At 42.4% G+C, this 26476-nt stretch overlaps 1 protein-coding gene across 5 annotated transcripts in view; it reads left to right on the forward strand.

The window, feature by feature from the left end:
- The window catches only part of Cdkal1 (CDKAL1 threonylcarbamoyladenosine tRNA methylthiotransferase), a 553071-nt gene that overhangs the window by 129362 nt on the left and 397233 nt on the right, over positions 1-26476 (forward strand). For all 5 annotated transcript variants that reach the window (XM_087591039.1, XM_087591037.1, XM_087591038.1 and 2 more), the window contains 1 exon segment: positions 23077-23173. In XM_087591039.1, coding sequence (XP_087447165.1) covers positions 23077-23173 — 97 coding nt within the window.

A 26476-nucleotide genomic window follows, 5' to 3' on the forward strand; every position in this document is an offset into this window, starting at 1 on the left:
GTTTTATCCACTGCCAACTTATTCTTATCTACAGCATTAAAAAGAAGTATGTGTGGTATTTGGCAGTATGGCAACAGTCATGCACCTCTCTGCTCAGCTACTGTGATGGGCTATGAGGAATGTGGCACAGTGAGCACCCTCACGTGTTCCAGAACATGCTAGAAGTTAAAAATTGACTAATACTGGTGCTGGGCCATCTCTAGGGTAGAGATGGAGATGGCTATGGTGGTCACCAAAGCAAGGCTACACATGTCACTGTGATCTTCATTTAAGGATAAGCACGCACTCCTCACTCATGGGAGGGTGATTTTAGAGTTGGATTTCTCGTCTGTGGGTTTAGCAGGTGGTGATCCCAGGATTTACAAAGAAAACCAGGGGAAGAATTGCATGTGCCTGACCAATCCCAACTTAGTATAACTGTCTGCAGCATAGTTTACAACCATGAGTAGACATTTCCATTCTCTTTCTAACGTAATCTTGAGTTTATATAATGTTTCTAGAAGAATTGCATGAGTTATATGCAAACAGTACATGGTATTCTGTAGAGAACTTGAGCACCTCTGAATTTTGCTGTTAGTAGAGGGTTGACCCCAGAACCCTTTGCTTACAAGGAAAGTACTCCAGTCTTGAGTCCCAGGCCCATGCCAAGTCTCATCCCCAACGCCAGGTCTAGCCTAACAACTGTATTTTTAAAAAGATAGATATGTGATAGATATATGGAATTTGAATAACTTACTCTTTAAAATCTTAAAGTCTTCTGCTATATCTCTTAAAATGTATATTCTCAAAGAGCTGTGGGTTAAAAATCTTAGGTATTTTCTTTACAGTCAAACCCAGTCTCATATAGTCCCATAGTGATATCCATGGCCTATGACATAAACTCTGAAACTGTTTTAATATGGAGAATAGTATAAGGATAACTTTTAAAATTTCAACTTTCTAGTGCCTACTCTCCTCTCTCCAGTGATTTAAAGCATATTGTCAAAGGGCACCCCGTTCTCCAGTGCTCCTCTCTCAGGCCTTACTGTTTTCCTGCAAATAGTTAGCAAGCAGTTCAGTGGCTCCCTGATGACTTAGACTTCTTCCTGAACCGTGAAGCACCGAGCGGCCTCCTTCACGTGTATGGTCATACACTTTGTGACAGCTTTCTAGACTGTTGAGACTGGATATTGGAATTTTCGTTATGAATTGTTAATTTTGGAGTTTATTACTTTAAAATGGTTTTTTTTCTTTTAAAAAAAAATCCCCTCTGTTTCCCAAGTCTTTACTATGTGCTGAAGGGAAGGCTGCCTGCGTTCCTGACACTGCCGTGAGTCAGCTTCCTCAGCTCAGGAGACATTGATTGGATTTGGGTCCTCAATGGAATATGCTGCAGAGTGAGCTGTTGTTGGTCTCAAGACTGTGCTGGGCTGTTCTGGTTAGAAAGTGTGGGCTAGAAACTTTGTGGTCCCCCTCCTCCTCCTCCTCCTCTTTCTCCTTCTTCTCCTTCTTCTCCTCCCCCTCCTCCTCCTCCTCCCCCTCCTCCTCCTCCTCCCCCTTCTCCTCCTCCTCCCCCTTCTCCTCCTCCTCCCCCCTCCTCCTCCTCCCCTCCTCCCCCTCTTCCTCCTCCTCCTCCCCCTCCTCCTCTCCCTCTTCCTCCTCCTCCCCCTCCTCCTCTCCCTCTTACTCCTCCTCCTCCCCCTCCTCTCCCTCTTACTCCTCCTCCTCCCCCTCCTCCCCCTCTTCCTCCTTCTCCTCCCCCTCCTCCCCCTCTTCCTCCTCCTCCTCCGCCCCCTCCTCCTCCCCCTCCTCTTCCTCCTCCTCCTCCTTCTTCTTCTTCTCCTCCTCCTCCTCCCTCCTCCTCCTCCTCCTCCCTCCTTCTCCCTCCCTCCCTCTCCTCCTCCTCCCCCTCCTCCTCCTCCTCCTCCTCCCTCCTCCTCCTCCTCCTCCTCCTCCTCCTCCTTCTCCTCCTCCTTCTGCTCTGAGATGGATTTTTAGAAAGATGTTGGGAAAATCTCTGTATCAAGACCCAGTTAATTGACACAACATCCCATCTGTCCCTGGGCTCTGGTTCTAATAAGACAAAATGGAAACAGATGCCATTTCAACCTCCCCAGTTTTCCTTCTTTTATTTTTAAATTAAAAATTTTATTTTATTTTGAGGACAGTGTGGGTCCCTCTATGTGTCTGATTTTGCAAATTTCTTCTCTCTGTTACTTTCCTGTACTCTTGGCCTGATCTCTGTGGTTCTTTCTCTTTTAGTTTTTTTTCCCCCTGACTTTTTTTCTCGCTGGCTTTTTCCCACTGGAGTGGAAGAATTCACCAAATCATTTTGTTTATAAGCATCTAGTTGGTTGTAATGTTCAGCTATGGATCATGTGAGGACTTGCTTGGGTCCTTCATGAAGATGCTTGCTGTCTTGTTAGTTAACTCCTTCTTTCTGTCTAAGCTTCTGCTCACTTCTAATCCCCAGAGTCTGGAAGTGTGTGCTGGGCACTGAACAATTATTTAAGGATGCAGAAATGCTTTTTGCTTTGCTGACAGATTAGCTGTCATGTGTTGCTAAGGGAAAGTCTTGGCAGTCCTTTGCTCCACAGACAACTTGCACATTGGCTGGTATTTAATCTGATGGGGAAGAAAGTCCTTTTATTTTTGGAGCACTGTAGGTTCACGGTCTCTTATTTCTATTACTGTTGTCAAGTACAACTTGATTTACTGATTTGTCTGTGCCATCTTTCATTCCAGTACCAGAACCTCATCCAGGAGTCACTGCAGCAGTAAGGAAGTGGGGTGTGTGGCTCACGTAGGCCTTGGGAACTCAAGAGTGGGGTCAGTGAGATCTATGGTGTTCCTAGGCACCCAGACTCTTTCCTTTCTCTTGTTATTCTCTCTCCTGATTGGCTAAGAGGCTAGCCTGCCTTTCCACGAAGGACTCAGCAACAGTCTCTTCATGCATCGTTAGTACAGATTCTCCTTTGAGTCCTTGGCAAAGCTGGTGAATTACAGGGTTGACTTGGACCAATCATCTGTAGTGAGATGGATGAGCGAACTGACGATCACACAAAAATCCCATCCGAATCACCCTTTAGAGATAACTTCTACAGACTTGATTTCCAGAGCTCAAGTTGAGATTTCCCAGTCTGATTGGCTTGGTAATGAAGGTGTTGGATGAAATCAACATTATATGATAATTATTTTATTACAGAAATTGTAGCATTTGAAATAGAAATACAAGCAAGTTCTACCTATTTAAATTTAGTAAATATGCTACTCAGCATTGCTTTTATAAAACAGAAAGTGGATACATAAGCCCAGTTGGAGCTATGACTCCCTCTCCAGTGTGTTTGAACTGATAACAATTGGTGTGTTTAAATTATTCAGATAAAATAGAAGCTTGTTGACTAGAAGAGTGGAAGAGATAACTGAGTAGTGGAGCTTATTTCAAAAAATAAAAAGTCAATATTTAGGACAGTGTACATCTGTCAGCCCAACCTACTAAAAGGTTTTTGGTTTACTTGAACACAGTAATGGATTATTTTTTGTTTGGCCAAGTATCCCCAGTAAATATTTAATAGGCAGCTTAGAAGCGGTCTGGTATTAGGAGAAAGCATTGAATTAGGAATTGGATTCCACATGCCACTTCTGGTTCTGGCCCTAAGTATCTGTGATTTCTAGTAAAGCAGCCAACCTCTGTGGAGCCCTTCTTCTGTTATCTGTAAAGACATTCCCCTCTGTTTTGAAGACACAGCTTGGTCTCCATTGGTCGTAACCACTCCTTTCCTGGGAACTGCCTGACACACTGAGCAGTGGTGGTGGTGTGCTATAAAAAGTGAATCAAGATTGTGAGATAGAAATGTCTTCTGCTTTCAGTGTATGCGCTAAGTATAGGAAATCCTTTGTCAGTTCATTGCACAGGAAGTATTTGTAGGTGTAAGCACATTACATTTCCCCAGTGTGTCTGCTTCCTCATTAGTCAGATCTGAGCTTCTCATGACACCCGGCATCTGGAATGGCATTAGGCTAATAAGTGTGTAAACAGCAGACAGAAGTGTGTACTCCCTGTCGCCTGCGGTACACGGGAGCTCTGGACTCACACTGCTGAGACTGGGCTGGAATCGTACCTAGCACAGCTGGTCGGGAAGGGAGCCTGTAGCATGCCAGCTTATGACCTGCGCACTGCAGTCAGGTGGAGGTGGGCATGAGTTCAGGCTCACTCCGTATGTTAATGTTTATTTTATTTTATTATTTCTTGTTTGTTTTTCAGACATGGTTTCTCTGGGTAGCCTTATCTGTCCTGGAACTCGCTCTGTAGACCAAGCTGGCCTTGAACTGAGAGATACACCTGCCTCTGCCCCCGTGTGCTGGGCCTCTAACGCATGTACCTCCACCATCGGGCTGCATTAGTGCATTGCTGTGAAAGGAAGGTGATTCAGCTTGAATAGCTTTGGCTGTGTGCAGCAGGAGACTCAATCAAAAGCAGAGTGGAACGCTGAAGGTTTTGTTCCTAATTATTAAAAATGTGTGTGTGTGTGTGTGTGTGTGTGTGTGTGTGTTCACAAGCATACATGTGGAGGCCAGAGGACAACTTTGAGGTGTCTGTCCTTTCATTCTACTACATGGATTCTGGGAATCCATTTAATTCATGGAATATATATATATATTTTTCTCTTTCAAATTTCAAATGAGGTTCCTCTTCCCAGGCCACCCTAGTTTATGTCAACTTGACTAAAATCCAGTTGATTAGCCATACTGACCACATTATAGTACCTCAGTATTTAGTAGGACCTGCATTTAAACCATGGAGTTTGGTAACGTGTGGATACTGTCGGCAATGTGGGAATTCACAGAAGCATAGACAGGGAGAACACAAAGGGCAGAGTTATGATCAGAGATTTTTCTAAAAGAAAAGACATCTCACTTATTGCCTGACTAGATGGGAATCAGGCAAGAATATCCAAGTAGCAATGTGCCCTTCTGTTGCCAGAACACGATACCCAACTGTGCTGGGTCCTAGTTTTCAGGAACGTTTTAAGACAGGCTTTGACCTACTTGGACTGAAGCTCTATTATAGCTAGCTAGAGCTGTAAGAACTAGTTCTTTTTCCTTTCCCCTTCCTCCTCTCTCTCTCTGTCTTTCTTTCCCTAGACAGAGTCTCTTTGTGTGGCTCTGTCTGCCCTGGAGCTCTCATTATAGACCAGGCTGGCCATGAGCCCAGAGATCTGCCTGCCTCTGCCTCCTGAGTGCTGGCATTACAGGTGTGCACCATCACACCCAGTTGTAACGTCTAATTTTTAGTGTGATCCTTGTTAAAATACAATTGTATAATGTTAAAAGTGTTGCCTTATAAATGTGAAACACTGTCTTTGATCTCTGTAACAATTTAAGTATCAGTGTAGTAATCATGTGGCTTTTAACTTTTTCCAAATAAAGCATTGATTCTTAACTTAATGACTATAGTGCGAAAAGTATATGCTAGAGTAAAAATGAAGGCTGTCTTTAATTACTGAGGAGGATAGTTAAGGAAGCTAGACATAGCAGTGCACAGGTGTTACTGAGATAGGAAGGTCATGAGTTCTAGATTAGCCTATGCTACACAGTCAAGAAACATGCTGTCCCGTAATTCTATTTCATTTCAAGCTTTTGGATGAATTAATTGGTGAGTTTTGGTACAAGAAATTAGACTCTTACATTTTCTCTTTATGATCCAGAAGTGAATTTACATTTTGTGTGTAGTGACATTATTTTACTTCCTCTTTCCTAAAGTCTCTGAGGTTGATACTGTGCTATCCAAGGAGTAGTTGGTGTAGTCGATTCTCACCCCACATCCTTGCCAAAAGCAGTGTGCTGAGAACTTTGTCTATTAGATACGTTTGTTTGTATTTCTCGACTAATTCTTCCCCAGGTATATTCATGGCGAGTGCTCACAAGGCTAGCCAGCCATTTTTAGATAACAGGAAAAAATTATGACACGTGATTATACATGTAAATACTTGACAGAATAAGACCCATGTAAGACACTGCAGTCAAGTCTCAGTAATTGGTGTTCATCCGTGTCAGTAAGTTTTCTTTGCTTGTTAAAAATAAAACAGAATCTTTGCCTAAAATGTAATAATCACATGAAATATAAAAAATTGGTAGAGTGGTTTGCTGTCGATATGCAGGTGAGGGCAGGTGAGAGCCTGTGTTTGGGCAGTGGAAAGGAAGGCGGGCTGAGAATTTTAGAGATGGGCACAGCGAGTACAGAGAGACAGAGAAGGAAGGAAGATGGAGGAAGAGAAGGAGGACCCAGATCTGCGTGGCTTTAAATAGCCACAGGTAGCGATGAATATCATGTAAGGGATGGATTTTTACAGGACAATTTGTTCAGCCTAAGTGGGCAGCTTATATCAATATCAATCGGCTCTGAGATCTCTGGGCGTTTTGTGGGGTGGGAATTTACTGCTATAAATCTGACTGATAAAATACAAGCCTCCAGAGTTTTGATTTTGCCGGGTTACAGGGATTTGTGACAGCTAACCACAGGGGTGGAAGACTGGGAATGCAACCAGAATCTACAGCAGGAGAATAGCAGTTGGGTGGTCCCTGCATGGGGCTGGCCATGGAGGCAGCAAGACCACTGGGCCAGAGAGTAGCCGGCAATAGCAAGGGATGTTCCTCTTCTTTTTTATTACTATTTCATGCAACAGGTAGATCTATTCTTTAACAAAAATTTAAAATTGTATTTATTGTTTGTGATTGAGTGTACATCAGATGACAGCTCTCAGGAGGTGTGAAGACCTCTAGAAAAGTCTTCTCTCCTTCTATTGTGTGGAGATGGCGCTGAGGCTCTCAGTCTGACAGATTCCTCAGCTGCTGCACCCCACGTCTTGCAGATCATTAAAGTATCAAATGCTTCATCATACATCATTATTATCATTTGCTTTTGAGAGTCAGCCTCTTACTCTGTATCCTAGCTTAGTTTGGAAGTTACCATGTAGCCAAGCTAGCCTCAACTTCACAGCAACACTCAGGCTTAGCGTCCTGAGGTACAAACTACCATGCACAGAAAGAAATTACTGTGAAATATGTGGACTGGTGCTCCTTTGTGTTTGGTTTATATAAAATTCCAATATGAATCAAAGCAAACTTTACTTTTTCCCTTCCCAGGTTATTGGACTAAGTGAACATCAGTGATACTATTCTGATCATATTTGGATTTTTAACAAAATTATTCTCTTTGAAAATTGTATATAATGGTAAAAAGAGTGATTTTTATAGGTTATAATTTAACACTTCTTTGTTTTTTGTTTTCTTTTAATGAATTTTTTAAAAGATTTATTTATTTATATATAAGTAGACTGTCTCTGTCTTCTGACACACACCAGAAGAGGGTATCAGATCTCATTACAGATGGTTGTGAGCCACTATGTGGTTGCTGGGAATTGAACTCAGGACCTCTGGACAGCAGTCAGCACTCTTAACCATTGAGCCATCTCTCCAGCCCTTAAAGAATGTTTTAGTTTTCTTAGATGGTGTTTTTTTTTTTTTTAAACTTTCCTGAGGTTTCATGTGCTGTTTTTATAATAAACAAAAAGAACTTTATATTGATAAAATTGACAGTATGATAGAGTGTACCATCTTGCTGTAGTATTTAAAATATTTTATTACTCTAAAAATATCCTCCCTCACCCCCAAAATCCTCAAGCAAACAGAGATGAAGCTGAGGATGAGGTGGAGAACTTGCCTAGCATACGAAGCCTTCAGTTCCCAGCAATATCTCAAAGTGGGTGCATGGTCTAGACCAGTAGCACCCATACCCAGGGCTGGTGGCAGGAGGCTCAGGAGCCTCAGATACTCACAGTTCATGTCCAGGCTGCATTATATGAACCCATGCATTAAACAAAACGAAACAACCCAAGATGAGATGAAGGAGAACGCAGAGGCCAGGCGCTTGAGTTCATATTTAGCTTCCTTGGATTCGGATTCATCATGGAATTCCAGTACTGCTCCATGTCTGAGTATTTCAAAGATAGAGCAGCGGAGGCAAGAAGTGCGGTTGGACTGTGTCACGCCTTTCTCACCATGATGGACTGGACTGTCCCCTCAAATTGGGAGCCAGAACAAACCCTTCCTTCCTTAGGCTGCCGTTGTCATGTACATTGTCACAACAATGGGAAACGTCACTAATGTAGTAAAGGAGAACTTTATCATATGACATTTGAATGGGAAAGGATTTTGTTGGGCATCTCCAGTGCCCTGTTTTGTCTGTGTGTGTCCCATGATCATTATTTGGAAATTTCTCAGCTGTGTGTGTGTGTGTGTGTGTGTGTGTGTGTGTGTGTGTGTGTGTGTGTGTAAGCAAATCAATATTTAAGAAATGAATAACAACTTCATGTTTTGAGATACTCAATTATAGGAAAAACAAGTCATCCTGGCGCTTGGGAGACTGAGGCAAGATGAACAGTCTAAGGACTATTTATTTCATAGTGAGAGTTAATTTGAAAACCATCAGCCAACCAACCAACTATACAGCCAAATTGGTAAAAACTATAGGGGGTGATGGAGCCCAAGGTGGCATATTTCATTCACTCCAGTCGAGCTTAACCTTCTAAAGGAGAGACTATTGATCAGAGATTGGTGAAGTAACTGATCAGTCTCCAAGATCTCCGGAGTGAGGTTGTGAGATTATCATGTTCATGGTCAGGAAGAACCTCTGAGTTTAGATATTGTAGTCGTACTGGCAATGAGAAGGGCTTGAGTTTGAATTCTGTTTTAAAGCTTGAAACAGTGGCCTTTGTGGGCACATTGAATGTGGACTCTGAGAGGGAGCAGTTCAGGGAAGTTCCTGGTCTGCCTGCCTACCTGCCCTCCTTCCTACCCCTTCCCCTTCCCCCTCTCCCCTTCCCCTTCCCCCTTTCCCCTTCCCCTTCCTCCCTCCCTCCCTCCCTCCCTCCCTCCCTCCCTCCCTCCCTCCCTTCCTTCCCTCCTTCTTTCCTTCCTTCCTTCCTTCCTTCCTTCCTTCCTTCCTTCCTTCCTTCCTTCCTTCTTTCCTTCTTTTGTTTCTTTGTGGCAGGGGAGTTGACTATTGGGTGTGCATTGATACCATTTGTATGAAATAGGGTGCTATTCTGTTTGTTTACATGTGGAGTGGTGTGGGTATGGGAACAAGAAATAAGGATCTGTCTGGAGCATGCTGACTTGAGGTACTTACTCCATACCTAGGGAGAGGGGGGTGTGTGTGTGTGTGTGTGTGTGTATGTGTGTATGTATGTGGTGTATGGTGTATGTCTGTATATGTCTGTGTCTCTATGTGTTACCCCTTGCTAATGCCAAACATTATCTTCGGCCTCAGTCTCTCTAGTACTGAGGTTTTGTCTTATATATATATATATTTTTTGGTTCTTTTTTTCGGAGCTGGGGACCGAACCCAGGGCCTTGCGCTTCCTAGGTAAGTGCTCTACCACTGAGCTAAATCCCCAGCCCCTTGTCTTATATTTTTTAAGATGTGATATTATGTGCATCTATACACTTAATAGAGATCCGTTGTAGAGGGAAAATGCCTGCTAGAAGAAAAGCAGGTAAGCACAGCAGCAGTATGTGTGTGCCGGAAGGATTGGGAGGTATATGGATGGGAAGCATCTCAGTTTGTGAGGGATAAGGACAGTTGATCTATCTGTGGGGGGCACACATGACATGGCCTGTGTGTGCTAATTGTTAGGTAAGCACTCTCTGTGCTGAGCCGGTGTGTGTAGAAACAGCCTTTTTCTCTTTCTTTCTTTCTTTCTTTCTTTCTTTCTTTCTTTCTTTCTTTCTTTCTTTCTTTCTTTCTTTCTTCTCTCTCTCTCTCTTTCTTTCTTTTTAGTAAAATAAACTGGAGAGTCATTTGCTGAGACTGCTATCCTATGTAGGGGAGGCTGTGTTACGTATAAAACGTTTAATTTTTAGAGATAATGCCTCAGAAGTGTGCTTTAGCCAGCAATAGTCCCTAAATTGATTTAATTGAAGCAGGGAGACCTGGGTTCACTGAGCCTTCCATGGCAGGCATTAGGGACACACGGTCCTTTGTGTTTACTGAGGGGATTTGAAAGCTGGAATCTGGCGTATTGGTGCGGCCTCTTGTTTCTGTCTCTTGCCTGAATTATGGTAACACAGAGTGGGGGTAAGCATTTACTTCTCTGTCTCCTACACCTGGAGCCTCTGGGGATTGAGCGCTGCTTGACTCTGTCCGGGGCAGCTGTAATCTCACTCTTGGGATGATGACTTGGGTACCTGGAACTCAGGGGCTGTTGTTAGAATTTAAGTGAATGCCCATCATTCTGTGTCTGCCACAGATTCCCTCCGAATTCCCATTTGCTGTGTTTTGTGGATGCTTTCAATGAACTTTTGTGACTGATTTAATACTGTAGCATTTAGAAAAGGTTTCACTCATTCCTACAGTATTTCTTTTTAATGTTACTAGGCTTTGTTTGTAATTACTGCCTGTTAAGGCAAGTGTTTCCTATTACAGTTGTAGAGTTTTCTTGCCAGTGTAAGCTGCGGGATTTAGCAGTTTCCATTTAACACGTGAGAAAACTAGGGCAGAGACAAGGTCTGCCTTTCGTTCAGTTTGCCACAGAGACAGAATCTAAACTGAACTCTTAAGACTGCTGGTTTAGAGCTTCCTTCAGAACCACGTTGTGTCCGTCAGCAATGACTGAGGACAAAGAACTCACAGAGAGGAAAGGGATAGGTGGCCCACAGTCTAGGATTGGTGGCTGGGTACTCAGCTGCGGTTTGGTAGGATGTCATAGAAAGAGATCAGGCAGGACAGTACCAGTTACATCAGAGAGAGGACAGGCCAGGGTCTCTGTGTCCACCAAAGGCACGTCAGCACTGAGTTAAAGACCTGCTTCTGTCTCCAAGCTAGCAATTGTCCTTGTAGTAGCACTTGAGAACCATGCCTTGAACACATGGGCCAAGCTTAAAGTTTGTTTTCAGAAACAGAGTAATGAGGCGGCCCAGACACACTGTGGAAGAGAGCCGGTACAGGTGTATCCTGAGCACGTTTCTTGTCTTCTCAGTAGTATAGCTTTGAACTTATTGCCACCAAAATGTAGAAAGCCAACCGATTATTTAATGATGTCTAAAATCCCTTTAATCAAAATTCTTAATTAGTTGGTTGAAAACACCACTTTATTTCTTCTGAAATGATCATAAGACCAAATACCATCATTTTCTTCCCTAAAGCATTCATCAGGGTTCTTCCAGCTAACTGTGACATCCTGTTTATAAGGCATGGGTTAAAAACCACTTTTATGTGGGTTCTGAGATAAATAGGAAGGTTCAAAGGATGTAGGGACACTAACCACAGTTTTATTTCTCTTCCTCTTTTTGCTGGGAAATTTCTGCTTATTTATTTTTAATTAAAATATTGGTTTATTTTTAATGTCTATATTGTTAAATAAAATATTTTAAAGTCACACAAAAATGTCTGGGCCAGCAAATTGCTTAAGCAAATGCTCATCCCTATTGATACATCTTCTTCAACAAGGCCACACTTCTCTTTGTCTCTTTGAATTTTTAAAATTACTTTAGAAAACCTTTTATTGACTTTTTAAAAATTTTACATTCACTGCAATTCCATCATCTCTCAGTCTCTTCAAATCTAGCCTTGCAACTCCTTCCCTCAAGTAAACAAACAACAAACAAAAACAAAACAATATCAGACACACACAAAAACACCACCTTGTCATGGAAGATATGGTGTGTCACACGGTACCCCCTTTTGCCCAAATAGCTTTCCTTGAAATGTTCATTGCAGTGAGTCATTGGTCTGGCTGGAGGCCTCTGGCTTCTGTCTCATTATCAGTACTGGATCTGCACCTGGACTCCTCCTGGCTATCCTCTTGTGGCCCTGTGTCATGGAGATCTTGCAGCTTTGGTTCTTAAGACAGAAGGCCCCATTTCTTAGTTCTTCCCAAGCCATTCCACCAACTGGTAACCAAGAGTTCAAATATATAGGCCTTGGGAGCCATTCTCATTCAAATTATCACACTGTGGAAGTCACTGCTTGCTTCATCTATAAGTGACCACAGTTTTGATGAGTTAGTGATTAGTTTTGTGGGTTCTTTATTATGATCTTCTTTGTCATTAAACAGTAAAGTAAAATCCTGATGATTTTTAAAAATACTTACTTGCATCCTACATTTCTTTTAATCTGTAGGCTCCCCCTATGTTTTTCTTTCCTTACAATTTATCCATTAACTATTTCAGGCATTTTGACTGTCAGCTTCCTGTGGGCCAAGTTTTATACAAGATTATGCTTCTCCAGAGATGGGCCTCCTTGAAGCATAGTAGAGTTACTGATGCTTTTGGTGTACTTTGTAGCAGGGTTGTGCCTTTTATCAATGGCAGAGTCTCCACTACTGGCCTCTGAGGAGGTGAGGCTCACAGGCCCAAGTGGAACAACTCGCACTGGTTTGTGTAGAGATGTGCTTGTAGTCCCAACTTGTGAGTACTTTTGGGGGCTGGCCACTGCAACATTAGGAATATTCATGTCAGCATGTGTTCATCTTTAGCCAGAGGTCTGCTTTCTCTGTCCCTTCACTTGGCTCTGTGGCTTTTCTTATAGGTCATGTTTTTAAGAGTTACACAGAAACGCGTTCATGTTCAGGTTGTTTATGGGTTCTCCCTGCTTACATCCCCGCCATAGGCTTGCTCTCACGTGTGTTTGTCTTGTCTGTTGAGCTTAGGAACTCACTGAGCTATAAGCTTTTAGTGCTTCAGTCATCTCAGTCCCCGAGAACTCAGACTGTAGTGTTTAGGTTTGCATGTTTAAATTATTTAGAGATATTAAATTCATGCCTAATTATTTTTTCATTTTTCATTTTTATTTTTTCCTACTTATTTTTTTAAATGAGGCTCTGATCAATACATAGTTCATTCCAGTTTTGACTTACTTCATAACAATTTTCATATGATAATTCTGAATGGGATTCTGTCATCTCATTCAGATCTTGGTTTTTGAGCCATAAATTAAGAATTTAAAAGTATTTGTATGATATACAGGTTTAATTTTATTTATATTTGAAAGTACAAAGAATATGTAGCTCTTTTCTCACTACTTCCAGTGCTAAGATTATTTAACATCAGCCCAATGCCATGTTGGCTGCCTTTACTCTCCTCACTCATTTTTGTGCAAACATGAGAATGAATATTTGTGTATTCTTTGAACACTAGTAGAATATAGTCAATGATTATTCACAGAACAATCCTTGGAACAAAAATTATTCTGACTGTAGATGTCAATTTACCCTAACATTAGATAATTATCCCAAGATGGATACATGCCCACAATCCTACATATAGAAGGCTGAAGCGGGAGAGTTGCTCTGAATTGAAAGCCAGCCTGGGCTACAAAGTGAATACCAAATTTGTTAACATCTTGTTACTCAGCTAGAAAACAAAAAACCAAACCAAACAAACAAATAAACAAAAAGTATTTTATATGGGCAAGACGGTTATTAGAGTTAAATTCTTTTTATCATTATTAGCATATATGTTTATATATATACATACATACATATACATACATTAGTGTCATCTCAGGTCAGTTTTGTTCTAACCAATAGTACACGCTGGGTGGTACTGGTTCTTATACATGGTGGGCAAACATTCTACCACTGAGCTATTTTTTCCTGTGTGTGTGTGTGTGTGTGTGTGTGTGTGTGTGTGTACATTCTTTTAAAAATTTGTTTGAGAATTTTATACAATGTATCTCGATCATATTTGCTTTTAACTCTTACAGATTCACCTCTACCTCTTAATCACCCAACTTGTCACTTTTTTAAATTTGATAATCCACAGGCTTTAAATTCATGCTGCCCATATTCTTGTGTTTGTGGGCCACCCCTACGTGCCTCCTGCGTGGTGTTTAATCAGCAGGCTGTGGTTGATTAGCTCAGGGTTTTCCACTTGCTACAGAGCTGGGCATCATTTTTCATGGATACATATAGACATTTTATCATAGCTTTCCCTAGGGAGATAACAACAGCGCATCCAATCAAGGCACATTCTGAGTGCGTGCTTTTCCAAGGCTAATTGGCGAAGCTTCAGCTCCCTTTCTGTAGGATTCTGCTGAGCCTTACTTTCCTCTGCATAATGGACGGTGGTAATAATGAGGAAACCTGGTTTCAGTTATACATTACAGCATAATTTGGTTTGTTTAAGTCCTGTTGGTAAATGGTGAGTGCTGTTTTCATGGTTGTTTTAGTTGATAATTTGAATTGATGTTAGTGTGAGTTTGTCCATGAGCTAGAATTGAAACAGAAAAACTGACAACTTAACCCCCCGAAGTGGATGCTGTTTTGCCCATTTATGTTGTCAAGAGGGCATTTTTACACAAAACAGTGTGTGGTATTTCTGTCTCCAAAACCACTGGAGCAAAGGCTGGGTTTGGAAGTGAATAGTGGCTCCAAGGTTTAGTCTGCTCTATGTATGTAGGCCACTGCTATTTTAAAAGGATCCCTCCCCCCAGCTAACAGTTGTATTTAATTACATAGCTTGTGATGAAGCCACCTACACTAAGGTCAAATGAGTTCTATCCATTGCTTTGCCACTTTTCTGACGTTAGGCTTGGTGTAGCTTTTGTTGCTTTTAGAGGAGAAATGCAACAAAAAGAAGGGAGTTGGAGGTGGCTTATATACTAAGAAACTTCTCTACAGTACTGTAACCCTTATGGATTCAGATTTTTGTTGGCTCGACTTAAGGATTTATCATAAACCTCAGATGTTGGTCAATGATACTAGATTTGTGTGTAATTGAATGTAAGCTATATTCCTTCTCATTGGATTGTGTGTATTTTACTTTTTACAACTATTATTTGTAAGTGTATGTGTGCATGTTTATGTGGATGCTTGTGTGTTTGTGCATATAAACATTTGGGGATCAGAGGACAATTCTGGGGAGTCAGCACTTGTCTTCTCCTTTTCTTTTGAAGCAGCATCTCTCTTGTTTTGTGTCACTGTACTGTGTGTTCCTACTTAACTGGCTTTCAAGCTTTGTGGTCAATTCACTCGTATCAGATTTTCCTCTTTCCATGGGAATAACAGAATCACATATGCAAACCACCGTATGAGGTTTATCATGTGGATTCTAGGATCTGAACCCAGGTTTTCAGGCTTGTGAGGCAAGTGCTTTTCCGTGCTGAGCCATCTGCCCAGCCCTTGTGCAGCCATTCTCTTAAGAGTTTTAGCAAGAACATTGAAGGTACGTGGGGGAATCACGTCTTTATTTTATAATGTGGAAAATGCAGATGAAGGCATTGTACATGCTAAGTGCATACTAGACTGAGCTATCCCACAAGCTACGTGTTACTTTCCTATTGGGATTTGGCCACATCATCACAGAATCAGAATTTTATCATGTTCAGGTTAACTTTAAGAAATTACTACTTGTATGTAGCAGGTTTGTATCTTGGTGATCTGCCCAGAGCACCTTCTCCTGCTCCTGTCACAGGCATGGGCTCCTCCCTACTAGGTGCACTGTACATTGCTCACCATAGTGCAACACTTTTCCTTCTCACAAAGCGTGAGTTACACTATTACAGTGGCACTCCATACCGCGATGCTGAGGTTATGCTCCATACTTGGAAATTGAATGTCCCTATACATTCCTGAGTGTTTCTGTTTGGACCATTACTTTTGGTCTGTACATCTTAGAGTAGGTTTTAGTTTTACTTCAAGCTTTTGGGAGCTCATGGCCCAGCTGTGCAGTTGTGACAGCAGAGTCTTGCAAGTGCACACTGCATTACGCCAAGCATCTCCTTCTCGACTGGGTTCAGAATAGGGAAGGCACTGTGGCTAATGAACTGTACCAGAGTCTCTCTTGTTTGCTTAGGTGTGTCTCTGTGTTGCACATGACTGTATGTATATACATCAGTTGATACCCCTTGTGAGAACATCTGATTGCAAGAGTCTTTCTTGTAGGTGTGCTTGCCTCCTACAGAAACACAGTGCATGACCCTCTTCCTTTTGCAGTCATGAGGAAGAGTTTTACACTTAGAAGTGTAAAACCTAGACATACCGAGGGGATTCATTTTTCATAAGATTCTTTATTCTCTAATTGCTATTTTTTTAAAAAAAACCTTTTTATTGGTTCTTTGTGTGTTTCACATCATTATCCCCAGTCCCTCTCATCTCCCTGTACTCTCCTATCAACCCTCTGCCCTTGCAAACACCCCTACCCGCTAAAAAACACGTGCTCCTGACAAACCCCCCCTTTCCCCCCAAAAAACCAACAAAACAAAAAGTAACAACAGAAACATAGAAAGCACCTCATTGTGGAAGCTGTACGTGTCACAGTGTGTGCCACAGTATATCCCTCTGTCCACACGTCTTCTCTTGCAGAGTTTTATGCTTGAGTCATTGGTCTGGTTCAAGATCTCTGGTGTCTGTAACACCAACTGAGAATCAATCCACTTAACCTGTTGTTGCCCTGTCCTGGAGATCTCACAGCTTCAGATCAGCAGGGCTGCCCCTTTCACAAATCTGCAGTTTGCAGATGGTACAGATTTTGGGGTGGGCCAATTCAGAGCCCTGGATCTAGGCTTGGGTGATAGCTGAGCTGGTCAGTGCACCCCCATCCCTGTTCTGTAGCCCCAGGGCGAGTTCTCCAACTGCTCCAATGGGCCATGCAGCACCACCATTGGCAGGAGGCAGGGTCTGCTTCCCTGCTCTCAGGCCCTCAGGGCCGGCTCACAGGCACCCATGATTCCAGAGTGAGCTGTGCTGTGCTGCACAGTTAAGGTGCGGGGCCCACTCTCCCAAGTTCTGCAGCCTGTGCGGGGCTGGGCCAACTCCTGCTCTCACACTCTCTGGGCTGGCTCACCCTTGCCTTAGCCTCTAGGACCAGTTTCACTCTGTTGCCCAGACTAGGTGCTGGCTTGCCCGAATGCCAGTGAGAGGGCAGATCTAGTTTTCTCATTGTTTTGCCCTGGGGACCAGTTCTCCAGACTGCCACCTCAGATGAGTGCTGGGGGAAACTTCACCCAGGCCACCTCAAGGAATCTCGTCCTTGGGGCCCAGTCACGTGAGGCCCCACCACCACTGTCAGTTCTGCTCTGCTGCCTAGACAAGGTGCAGGGCTAGTTCTCTCTTTTTCAGGATGCTGTGAGAAGATTTCCCAACTTCCAGAGGTGGTAAAGGGTGGGGTTGGAGGCACTGGGACGGACTTCTGCTCCACTGACAATGATACACGACAGGAGTTTTTTTAAATGAAAGGGATTTTAGGTGAAAGTTACGTTACTATGAATATTTTTGTATTAATACCAATTTGATAACATGTATGAGGAATAAGAGAAGTACAGATGGAGATTCCTCAGTTTCCCCTGACCTGATACTAGTAGAAAAAGATCCATGGTTTTCTGCATATTCCAATGAGTCTAGTTTTCTACCAGACCATTATGTTGCTCACTGGACTTGGGTGAGTAGAACAGATACTGAATTGAGGCTCTTCCTGGAAGGCACTTGGCTTAGTACATGACCATGTGTTCCAGAGAAGGAACGATTCCTCAGTGTTTGTTACTGCGTTCTCAAATGTGGGACTCGAGGATCCAGGCGATCTTGGGCTCACCCCGGCTCTGGCTCACTCAGCTGAGATCACTGATTCATTTTGAAGCTCAGTTTTCTTACTTTTGAACTAAAGAAGTGACGCTTTGTCATCATTAGGGATCCTCACGCTGCTGTGAATCTTCAGCTTCTCTACAAACCATTTCCTGTGCTTAGTATTCAGAAGAGGAGGTTCCCGCTTTATTTTTATTTTCTGTGTCACTCAAGTTAATGGTCTATGCAGGTGCATGCCACCAGTCTCATTTGGAGATATGTTTCAAGAATATATGAACCAAAATATTAAATTAACTTTATATTCATTAAATTTTTAATTAACATGCCAGTGCCACCTGAAAGGAAGACATGGTAATTCATACTATTTTAAACTTTCGTAAGTTATTATTCTTAGGAGCATTCACATTTTGAAGGATAAAAGTTTTTTAAAAATACCTGTGTTAGGGGTTGGGGGTTTAGCTCAGTGGTAGAGCGCTTGCCTTGCAAGTGCAAGGCCCTGGGTTCGGTCCCCAGCTCCGAAAAAAAAGAAAAAAAAAACCTGTGTTAGGTACGTATCAAAAGAAAAATAATTTCACCTTGTATTAACATGAGCAAAGCTTATTAAAGGAAAAGGACAGGCTGTCAGAAAGGAATGATTATAGCAGGAACATTCGGAGACTGTATTAAAGCTTTGGTGCGTTATTTTGGTCACATGTAAAGTGTGGCATCAGTATCCCATGGCTGGGTTGAGGCTTGTCGTAGGTGTACTTCTCATCTGCCCTGCCATTTTGAAGCTGAATTCAACTCAGCTTGGAATAGTTCTTACTTAGTAAGTTCCTAGGTCAGGCCTTTTCTGAACCTTTACTCTTAATATTATGGTATTCATAGTGCTTGACAAACAGCCTGTTCTGCCTGGTGCTATGGCTAACACTGTTCTCCTGTCCTCCAGATCACTCTCTTTTCTTTGTTCTGCTATAGTGACTGCTGCAGCTTTCTGTGCTTCTTTGTCTGCGCCTTCCTGCTTATATTTGCTGGTAAAAATGTCTTCATGGAGGCTTGTCTGGTTTGTACATTGATCTTCTCTTCAAGACCCCTGCACTTCTCTCTGCCACTGAGAGGTGCATGGTTGCTGCCAAGTTGGTTATAGTTTTGTTGTATCACCTTTTATTAACATTGTTGAATTGTAGGCATGAGTTTTCCTCATTTCTATATTCCCTTTAAATCGTTTCATTTCATGGGAAACAGGTATTTTCTTTAAAAAAAACTTTGATATTAATTTTATTCTTTTATGTGTGAGTGCTTTGCCTTCAGGAATGTATGTGCACTGTACCTGGTGCTGAAGGATGTCAGAAGAAGGTATTGGTTCTCCTGGACAAGATAATTCTTAGTTTCCATGTGGGTGACAGGAGTTGAACTAGGGTCCTCAGTGTCAAGTGCCCCTAACTGCTGAGCCATCTCTATGGCCCCAGACATTTTCTTTGAGCATAATTTTGGTGATCTTTTGGATACTTAGCTGCGATTCTACATGTGAAGGTTCTTGGAAAGCACAATGTTAGCTGTCATGTAGAGTTTGATAATGAGAATGGAAAAATATTTTCATTTGTTAAGGAGTTTTGCATTTACTATTAAAATGTATTTGTTTGAAGTGAAGTCCTTATCAATAAAGTGTAATTTTGTGGCAGGGATAGGTGATAAATCCTTTGGATGTCCTGTGAGTCACCCAAGTACAAGCTTGGGTTTTTAACAAAATTATTTAGCAATTGTTTCACTCAGGATATTTTCTAGTTTCATCTATTTGCCTAAGAATTTCACGAAGTCATTGTTTTTGATAGCTGAGTAGTACTCCATTGTGTAGATGTACCACATTTTCTGTATCCATTCCTCTGTTGAAGGGCGTGTGGGTTCTTTCCAGTTTCTGGCTATTATAAATAAGGCTGCTATGAACATAGTGGAGCATGTGTCCTTATTATATGTTGGAGCATCTTTTGGGTATATGCCCAGGAATGGTATAGCTGGATTCTCAGGTAGTGGAATGTCCAATTTTCTGAGGAACTGCCAGACTGATTTCCAGGGTGGTTACACCAGCTTGCAATCTCACCAACAGTGGAGGAGTGTTTCTCTTTCTACACATCCTCGACAGCATCTGCTGTCACCTGAGGTTTTGATCTTAGCCATTTTGACTGGTGAGAGGTGGAATCTCAGGGTTGTTTTGATTTGCATTTCCTTGATGGTTAAGGATGTTGAACATTTCTTTAGGTGCTTCTTGGCCATTTGATATTCCTCAGCTGAGAATTCTTTGTTTAGTTCAGTACCCCATTTTTAAATAGGATTATTTTATTCTCTGGAGTTTAACTTCTTGACTTCTTTGAATATATTAGATATTAACCCTATATCGTATGTAGGATTGGTAAAGATCTTTTCCCAATCTGTCGGTTGCCATTTTGTTCTATTGACAGTGTCCTTTGCCTTACAGAAGCTTTGCAATTTTATGAGGTCCCATTTGTTGATCTTTGATCTTAGAGCATAAGCCACTGGTGTTCTGTTCAGGAACATTTCCCCCATGCCCACGTGTTCGAGGCTCTTCCCCACTTTCTCTTCTATTCAGTGTATCTGATTTTGTGTGGAGGTCTTTGATCCACTTGGACTTGAGCTTTGTACAAGGAGATAAGAATGGGTCAATTTGCATCCTTCTACATGCTGACCTCCAGTTGAACCAGCACCATTTGTTGAAAATGCTTTCTTTTTCCAGTGGATGGTTTTAGCTCCTCTGTCAAAGATCAAGTGACCATGGTATGTGGGTTCATTTTTTGGTCTTCAGTCCTATTCCATTGATCTGCCTGCCTGTCTCTCTACTAATGTCATGCAGTTTTTATCACGATTGCTCTATAATACAGCGAGAATTTTTTGTGAGAATTTTATTGAGTATTTTTGCATTGATATTCATGAGGGAAATTGGTCTGAAGTTTTATTTCTTTGTAGGGTCTTTGTGTGGTTTAGGTATAAGTGTAATTGAGACTTCAAAGAATGAATTGGGTAGTGCCCCTCTTGTTTCTATTCTGTGGACATCCAGAGACTGCCCCACCTGGGGATCTATCCCATATGCAGCCACCAAACCCAGTCACCATTGCTGATGCCAAGAAGTGCTTGCTGACAGGAGGCTGATATGGATGTCTCCTGAGAGGCTCTGCTCGAGCCTTACTGATAGAGATGAGGATGCTTGTGGCTAACTATCAGACTGAGCATGGGGACCTCAATGGAGGAGTTAGAGAAAGGACTGAAGTTGCAGAAAGCATTTGCAACCCCATAGGAAGAACAACAATATCAACCAACCAGTTCTCCCAGAACTCCCAGGGACTAAACCACCAACCAATGAGTACACACAGAGGGACCCATGGCTCCAGCTCCCTATGTAGCAGAGGATAGCATTGTCTGGCATCAATAGGAAGAGAAGTCCTTGGTCCTATGAAGGCTCCTTTTCCTGGTATAGGGGAATGCCAGGATGTTGAGGTGGGAGTGTATGGCTGGGAATGGGAGCATCCTCATAGAAGCAGGGGGAGGGGTTATGGAAGAGGTTGAGAGGGGATAACATTTGAAATGTAAATACATAAAATATCCAATAAAAAAAGAGACTTGAAAAAAAGTAAGAACCAGAGGATGTGTTTGCTGTGAGACTGTGTCTCCTAGTAACGCCAGAATCCATACCCATAAAGTTCTTCTCGACCGTCCTAACATGAGCTGAGCACAGGTGATGCTAATGAGCATGCCAAGCTGGACAGGGAAATCCCATGAGGTTTCAGTCTTACACAGAGAAGTACAAGCCACCGAGTGAGGCTGGGAGTGAGAGAGGCGGTCCTTCCCCTGGGAGAGTCCACCAATGGACTGTCTGGTGCCACATGGTGAGCCTGGAACACGTAGATTCAGGTGGCATTATATGGATACAGCAGCTTATATTTAGGATAGATATGTGTTCACACACACACACACACACACACACACACACACACACACACATACATGCAGAAACATTCAATGAAAAAACAGGCTATGAATTTGAAGGAGAGTTGTATGGGGTATATGAGAGGTTAGACAGAGGAAAAAGAAGAAATGTCATAATTTAAAATCTCAAAAAAAGAGTGAATTTATATGCACTTATTTTATTCATTTCACTCTTTTTGCACTTCCCAGAATTTTTTTTTTCCCGACGTTTAATTACAACGACCTATTTCTACTGGCCCCAGGAGTTTTCTTGTTGTTACTGTTGGCTTTTAATTCTGAACCTGTGCCCTGGAGTTGTCAGGAAATGACAACAAATGTATGCTGGGCATGGAGACACATCATTTCTTCACATTCTTCATATTCTAAAGTCAAGTCCAGAGCCTGGACTGAAAAGCCTCAGCTTTCTTGGGTGTTGGAATAGCATGGTTCCCAACCTGGTACATACATTATGATAGCCATGAATGCAGCAGTTGAGACCAGTAACCAACTTCCAAACTGATGCTCTGGAGAAAGAGTCGAAGGCCTGCACATTTAATTTTATATGAGCAGAGGATATAGTTGACTCCAGGAGGTTTAAATAGGCACAGATGTCTGTTGTCACTAGCATAAAGTCAGTGTTGCTGGAAACAGTGAGTGACTTTACGGACATGCGTCTTCACTCCTCAGTAACCAAATGCCTCATAATGCTACAAATGCCAGGCGCTCCGTTGAGCCAGTGTTTCTACTTAGAACTTATTTGTTTGTCAGCTTTTGTTGCGGTGGAAAAATATCAGGAAATTATCAGTAAGACAAAGGTCCAGGAACAAGGTCCACATTTCAAGGGTTTACTTGCTGCTGCTCTCTAGACCCGCATTGCTTCTGAATGGCTTGTGTAATAAGAAGTCACTAAGGGATTAACCCATGCAGAAGACCAGGCTTCATTAACCAGTCTTTCTTAAAGATAAGTATGTATGCAAACATGTACATATTTGCATATGTGTGGACACCTACATCATCCAGTCATGCTTGCTGTGTGAAGGGTGACAGCCAACACAGGAAGCCAATAACCAAAGGTTGTCCAGGGAGAAGGAGTTGGCAGGGAGTTTGGGAATTTCTATGGTACGAGATATTTTACCTTCTATTCTCTCCTGTTGAAATTATTTGAACTATACTTTATTGTTCAATGTTTAAGAAAGAATATATGATGTTTCATGTGCATTCTTACTAACATTTTAAACACATGACTTGTTTGAAGGCTTAGCCTATCTATGTGGAAAAAAGATTTTTGCAAATGTTTCATATCAGCATTGCAAACTTGTATGATTTTTTTTTTTTTTTGGCAATATGGTGATGATGAAAGTTCTAACAGACACATGCATTAGTGGTGTGAGAAACGGGCAGGCAGTACATAAGTTTAATGATGAATATTTTCTTTAGCTCACCGCTGGAAAACCCTGGTTCATGTTAGATGGGCTTCTTAATTGGAGAACTTAGGTGCACAAACATCACTTTCTAAGGCTATGTCAGTGAGCAATAGAATTCACAATGATTTTCTCCATTACAGAAAAGCTCACGAGGAGAATAAGAAAGTTGTCCTCGCTGGCTGTGTTCCCCAAGCCCAGCCTCGTCAGGATTACCTCAAAGGACTGAGCATCATTGGGGTAAGAGTGGACTGGATGGATAGAAAGAAGAATTGTCATGTTGTCACCTCATTTTATTTCCTCATGATAGTTTACTTATGACTTTTCTAAACATAACTGTCTTTATCTCCTGTGGAACTCCTTTCAGAATGTGTGACTTTTCACCTTCACACACACACACACACACACACACCCATGTTGTAGGCTCTCTTACTAAGTCATTAGCACTGTAAAAACTACACCACTATGGGGTTTGTGCCTTGTCATGTCTTGGTCTTCATCCACTCTTGTCACTCTCCACGTCATGCCACATTTCCCACCTTCCTGAGCCACCGGCCCATCGTCCCCAGTACATAAATGTCTGTTTGGAAAATGTTCTGCTTTCCTCACCCCCAGGTCTCAGCCTCTGGGGAGCCCAGGCTGTATAGCTCTTTACTATGGTTCTCCAGCATCCCATCTTTGGGTGCCTTTGCCCCCTGCTTCTGCCTCTGTGTTTAACTTAACAGAGAGTTAGGGTTGTACACCTAAGCAATTTTATTCTCCCACAAAGCCCATAACTCCAATTTAATTTTTTACACCAGGGAAGCTTTTCATCACTTTAACCACTGTGTTTCTCCAGCCTTCTCCATCACTCATACACAAGTGTATAAGTTTTGGTGTATTATTTTCACCAAACATTTTTCCTTTTGTAGTTTTGTTCTTAAACATAACTGTTGGGCAGCCAGATCTGAGACGTCCACAGACTGTTTAACTTAGTTCCCAAAATGACCCTGTGCAAAGCTTCTGGCACTGTGGGTTGTGACCCCATAGTTATGAAAATGACTGGGGATGGCCATGAAACATTTGGCAAGTGAGTTACATTTCTGAATGCCTAGCAACTAAAAATAAATGCACATCACCAGGTAGCCGATCTGTGGTGATTCTGACACCCGTGTTGTGTCATGTGACTTCACTGTAGCCTTGGTTCTGAGCGTAGCTCTGCACACGGTACTGAGCACACTGTCAGGCCTCACAGCCCTGGTGAACACCTCTGCTGGAGCCATCTCAGCTCAGATCCCAGACTGCGCATGTGAGCTGTGAGCCGCAGTGCGTTCAGACTGTGCATGTTCTGAAGTGCTGAGCGCTTCTTGTACCCATAAACCTTTCTTCTCCCCCAGAATGTAATGGTTGAATTACAGAAAACAAAGGTGTTTGTGATTTTCCCATGATCATTCGTTAATCTATCAAGTCTGTATATATTTTTGGATTGTGTTGGTAGAGACAAGCAAGTTCTTCTGTGTTATTGGTATGCAAATTTGCTTTAATTTTAAATACATGGTGGAATTATATACTGATGAAATATTTTAAAATAAATTTCTTATGATTTGCTATCAGCAAATGTTTGATTTATATACCTATAATAACGTATCTCTTTATCCTCAGATTCACGTAAAATCCTTTAGGCAGATAGGATTCACAGTGGAAAAGACGCTTCCCTGAGGGTGTAGTTGCCTTCAGTCAGCATTTCCTTACGAGACGGTGGCAATTTCCCTTCCCACCATTCTACTGAAGATCTGCTCAGAAAGCTCACCCATGACCTTGAAAGCAAAGCTTTATCTTATCCAAGGGCAGGCGAGGCGGCCCAGTGGATAAGGACGCTTGCCGCAGAGCCTGCTGTGCTGAGTTTGATCCCCAGGACGTTTAGGATTAAAAGCGGTAACTCATGTTCAATACTAGCATGCAAGCAGAAATCAAAGAATTACCTAAATGTTGGCTTTATGATTGTACCCATTGGCTTGTCTCGAAGGCTGTTTAGGAAAATGCCCCAGATGCCTGTCAGAGCTGGGCCTCTGGCAGTGGAATGAGTCCTTCCACCACAGGCGTGTGGCCCTCTTTTTCTAGCCCAACTGGGAAGCTGTCTTGGAGGTGTTCATTGGCTTCTAAGAGCTGACCTGCAAAATGAGCTCCTGACTTACAATTCCTTAAACCTTCCTGTCCCATATGGCTTAAGTTAAACATTTGGGGTTTGAGCTGAGTACATAGTGACCACAGGTGGTTGGTAACTGACACAGTGGACAGCACTGTGTGAGTATCTCTGCCCCTGGGAGAAGTTCTGCTCTGAACAGTTTGGAGATGTGGGAATAGCACCTTTCATTTGCTGTAGGTGCCAGCATGTTGGCCCGTTCCCTCTCTCCATGTTCAGCTGTGACCCTGAAGTCTTTTCTGAGAGCAGGGTAAAATGTTTGTATGGGCCCTTTGAAAGTCCCTCCTCAGAATGACTCAGTACTGTTATTTATGAATTGTTTGGTCACCAAGTCCTTGCTCCCTGGTTGAGAACGTACGGAGCCAGTAAGGGAACATGCTGCGTGCTTTGTTTTGTTTTTCCTCTGTATACTAAAAATCAATTGCCCGAAGGGCACACGATACTGTTTTACGTGTTTTATTTGAATTATATGCTGTTGAATAAGCTCTTTTTGTATCCAGGGCTGCAATTTATGGTGCTAACTGAGAACAGCTTTCTTTTTTCTCCAGTGGAAGTTCAGTCTATTTTTCCCTCCTCAAGGGGAGTTTGGCTCTGCCTTTGCTCTGTCCCTCCTCCCACCTGCGCTCAGGCTGGCCCTTCTTCCACCCCTGCCTGTGGCTGCGGTTCCTCCTCCTCTCTGCCTTTTCTCTGTCTTCTTTTCTCCACTGCCCTTATCACGCACGGCAAGTGGACACAATAGCTTCCTAAATTACATAATGAACTTCATTTCTGCTTCTTTGTAATTAAGTAAAAATAATGGTTTCTTACTCTGTTTTTATACACACTTCTTCCTGGTCTTTTGTCCTTTATGGATGCAAAGCCCCCAGCTGTCCACAGTTGCAGGGAGCTGTGAGTCCTCAGGGTCCCTCCCTGTGCAACCTTCCTTAGTTGTTTTCTTTAACGACCTTCACAGTACAGCAGTCGGCCATTTTCGTGTTTTGTTCTTGTTGTTTTTAGATATAATGGCCTTCTTGACATACAATTCATACTTCACACAATGCATCCAACTGTAGTGTATAGTCCTGTGCTTTGTATTTCGAGTCTACGACCACCACCATAAGCAGTGTCAGAACACTTCCCTCCTGGAAGAGAGTCAGGCTGCCTAGTGCAGCTGTCTAGTTCCCCTTCGGCCGGCATCCATCCGTGGACGGTCTCTAACTTGCTGCCCTTCTGACTTCTTGTGGACATTTCATCTAATGGGCTAACTCTACAGTATGAGGACTGCCTGATTCCCACTGCCTGTGGACATGTAGGTGTCTCCTTGTTCCCATCTCTTTCTTGGTGTACACTTCATTATCAGTTGGTGGACAGTTCAGTCTTTG

The sequence above is a fragment of the Rattus norvegicus genome, chromosome 17 (assembly GCF_021556685.1).
Source record: "Rattus norvegicus strain SHRSP/BbbUtx chromosome 17, alternate assembly SHRSP_T2T, whole genome shotgun sequence".
NCBI lineage: Eukaryota > Metazoa > Chordata > Mammalia > Rodentia > Muridae > Rattus > Rattus norvegicus.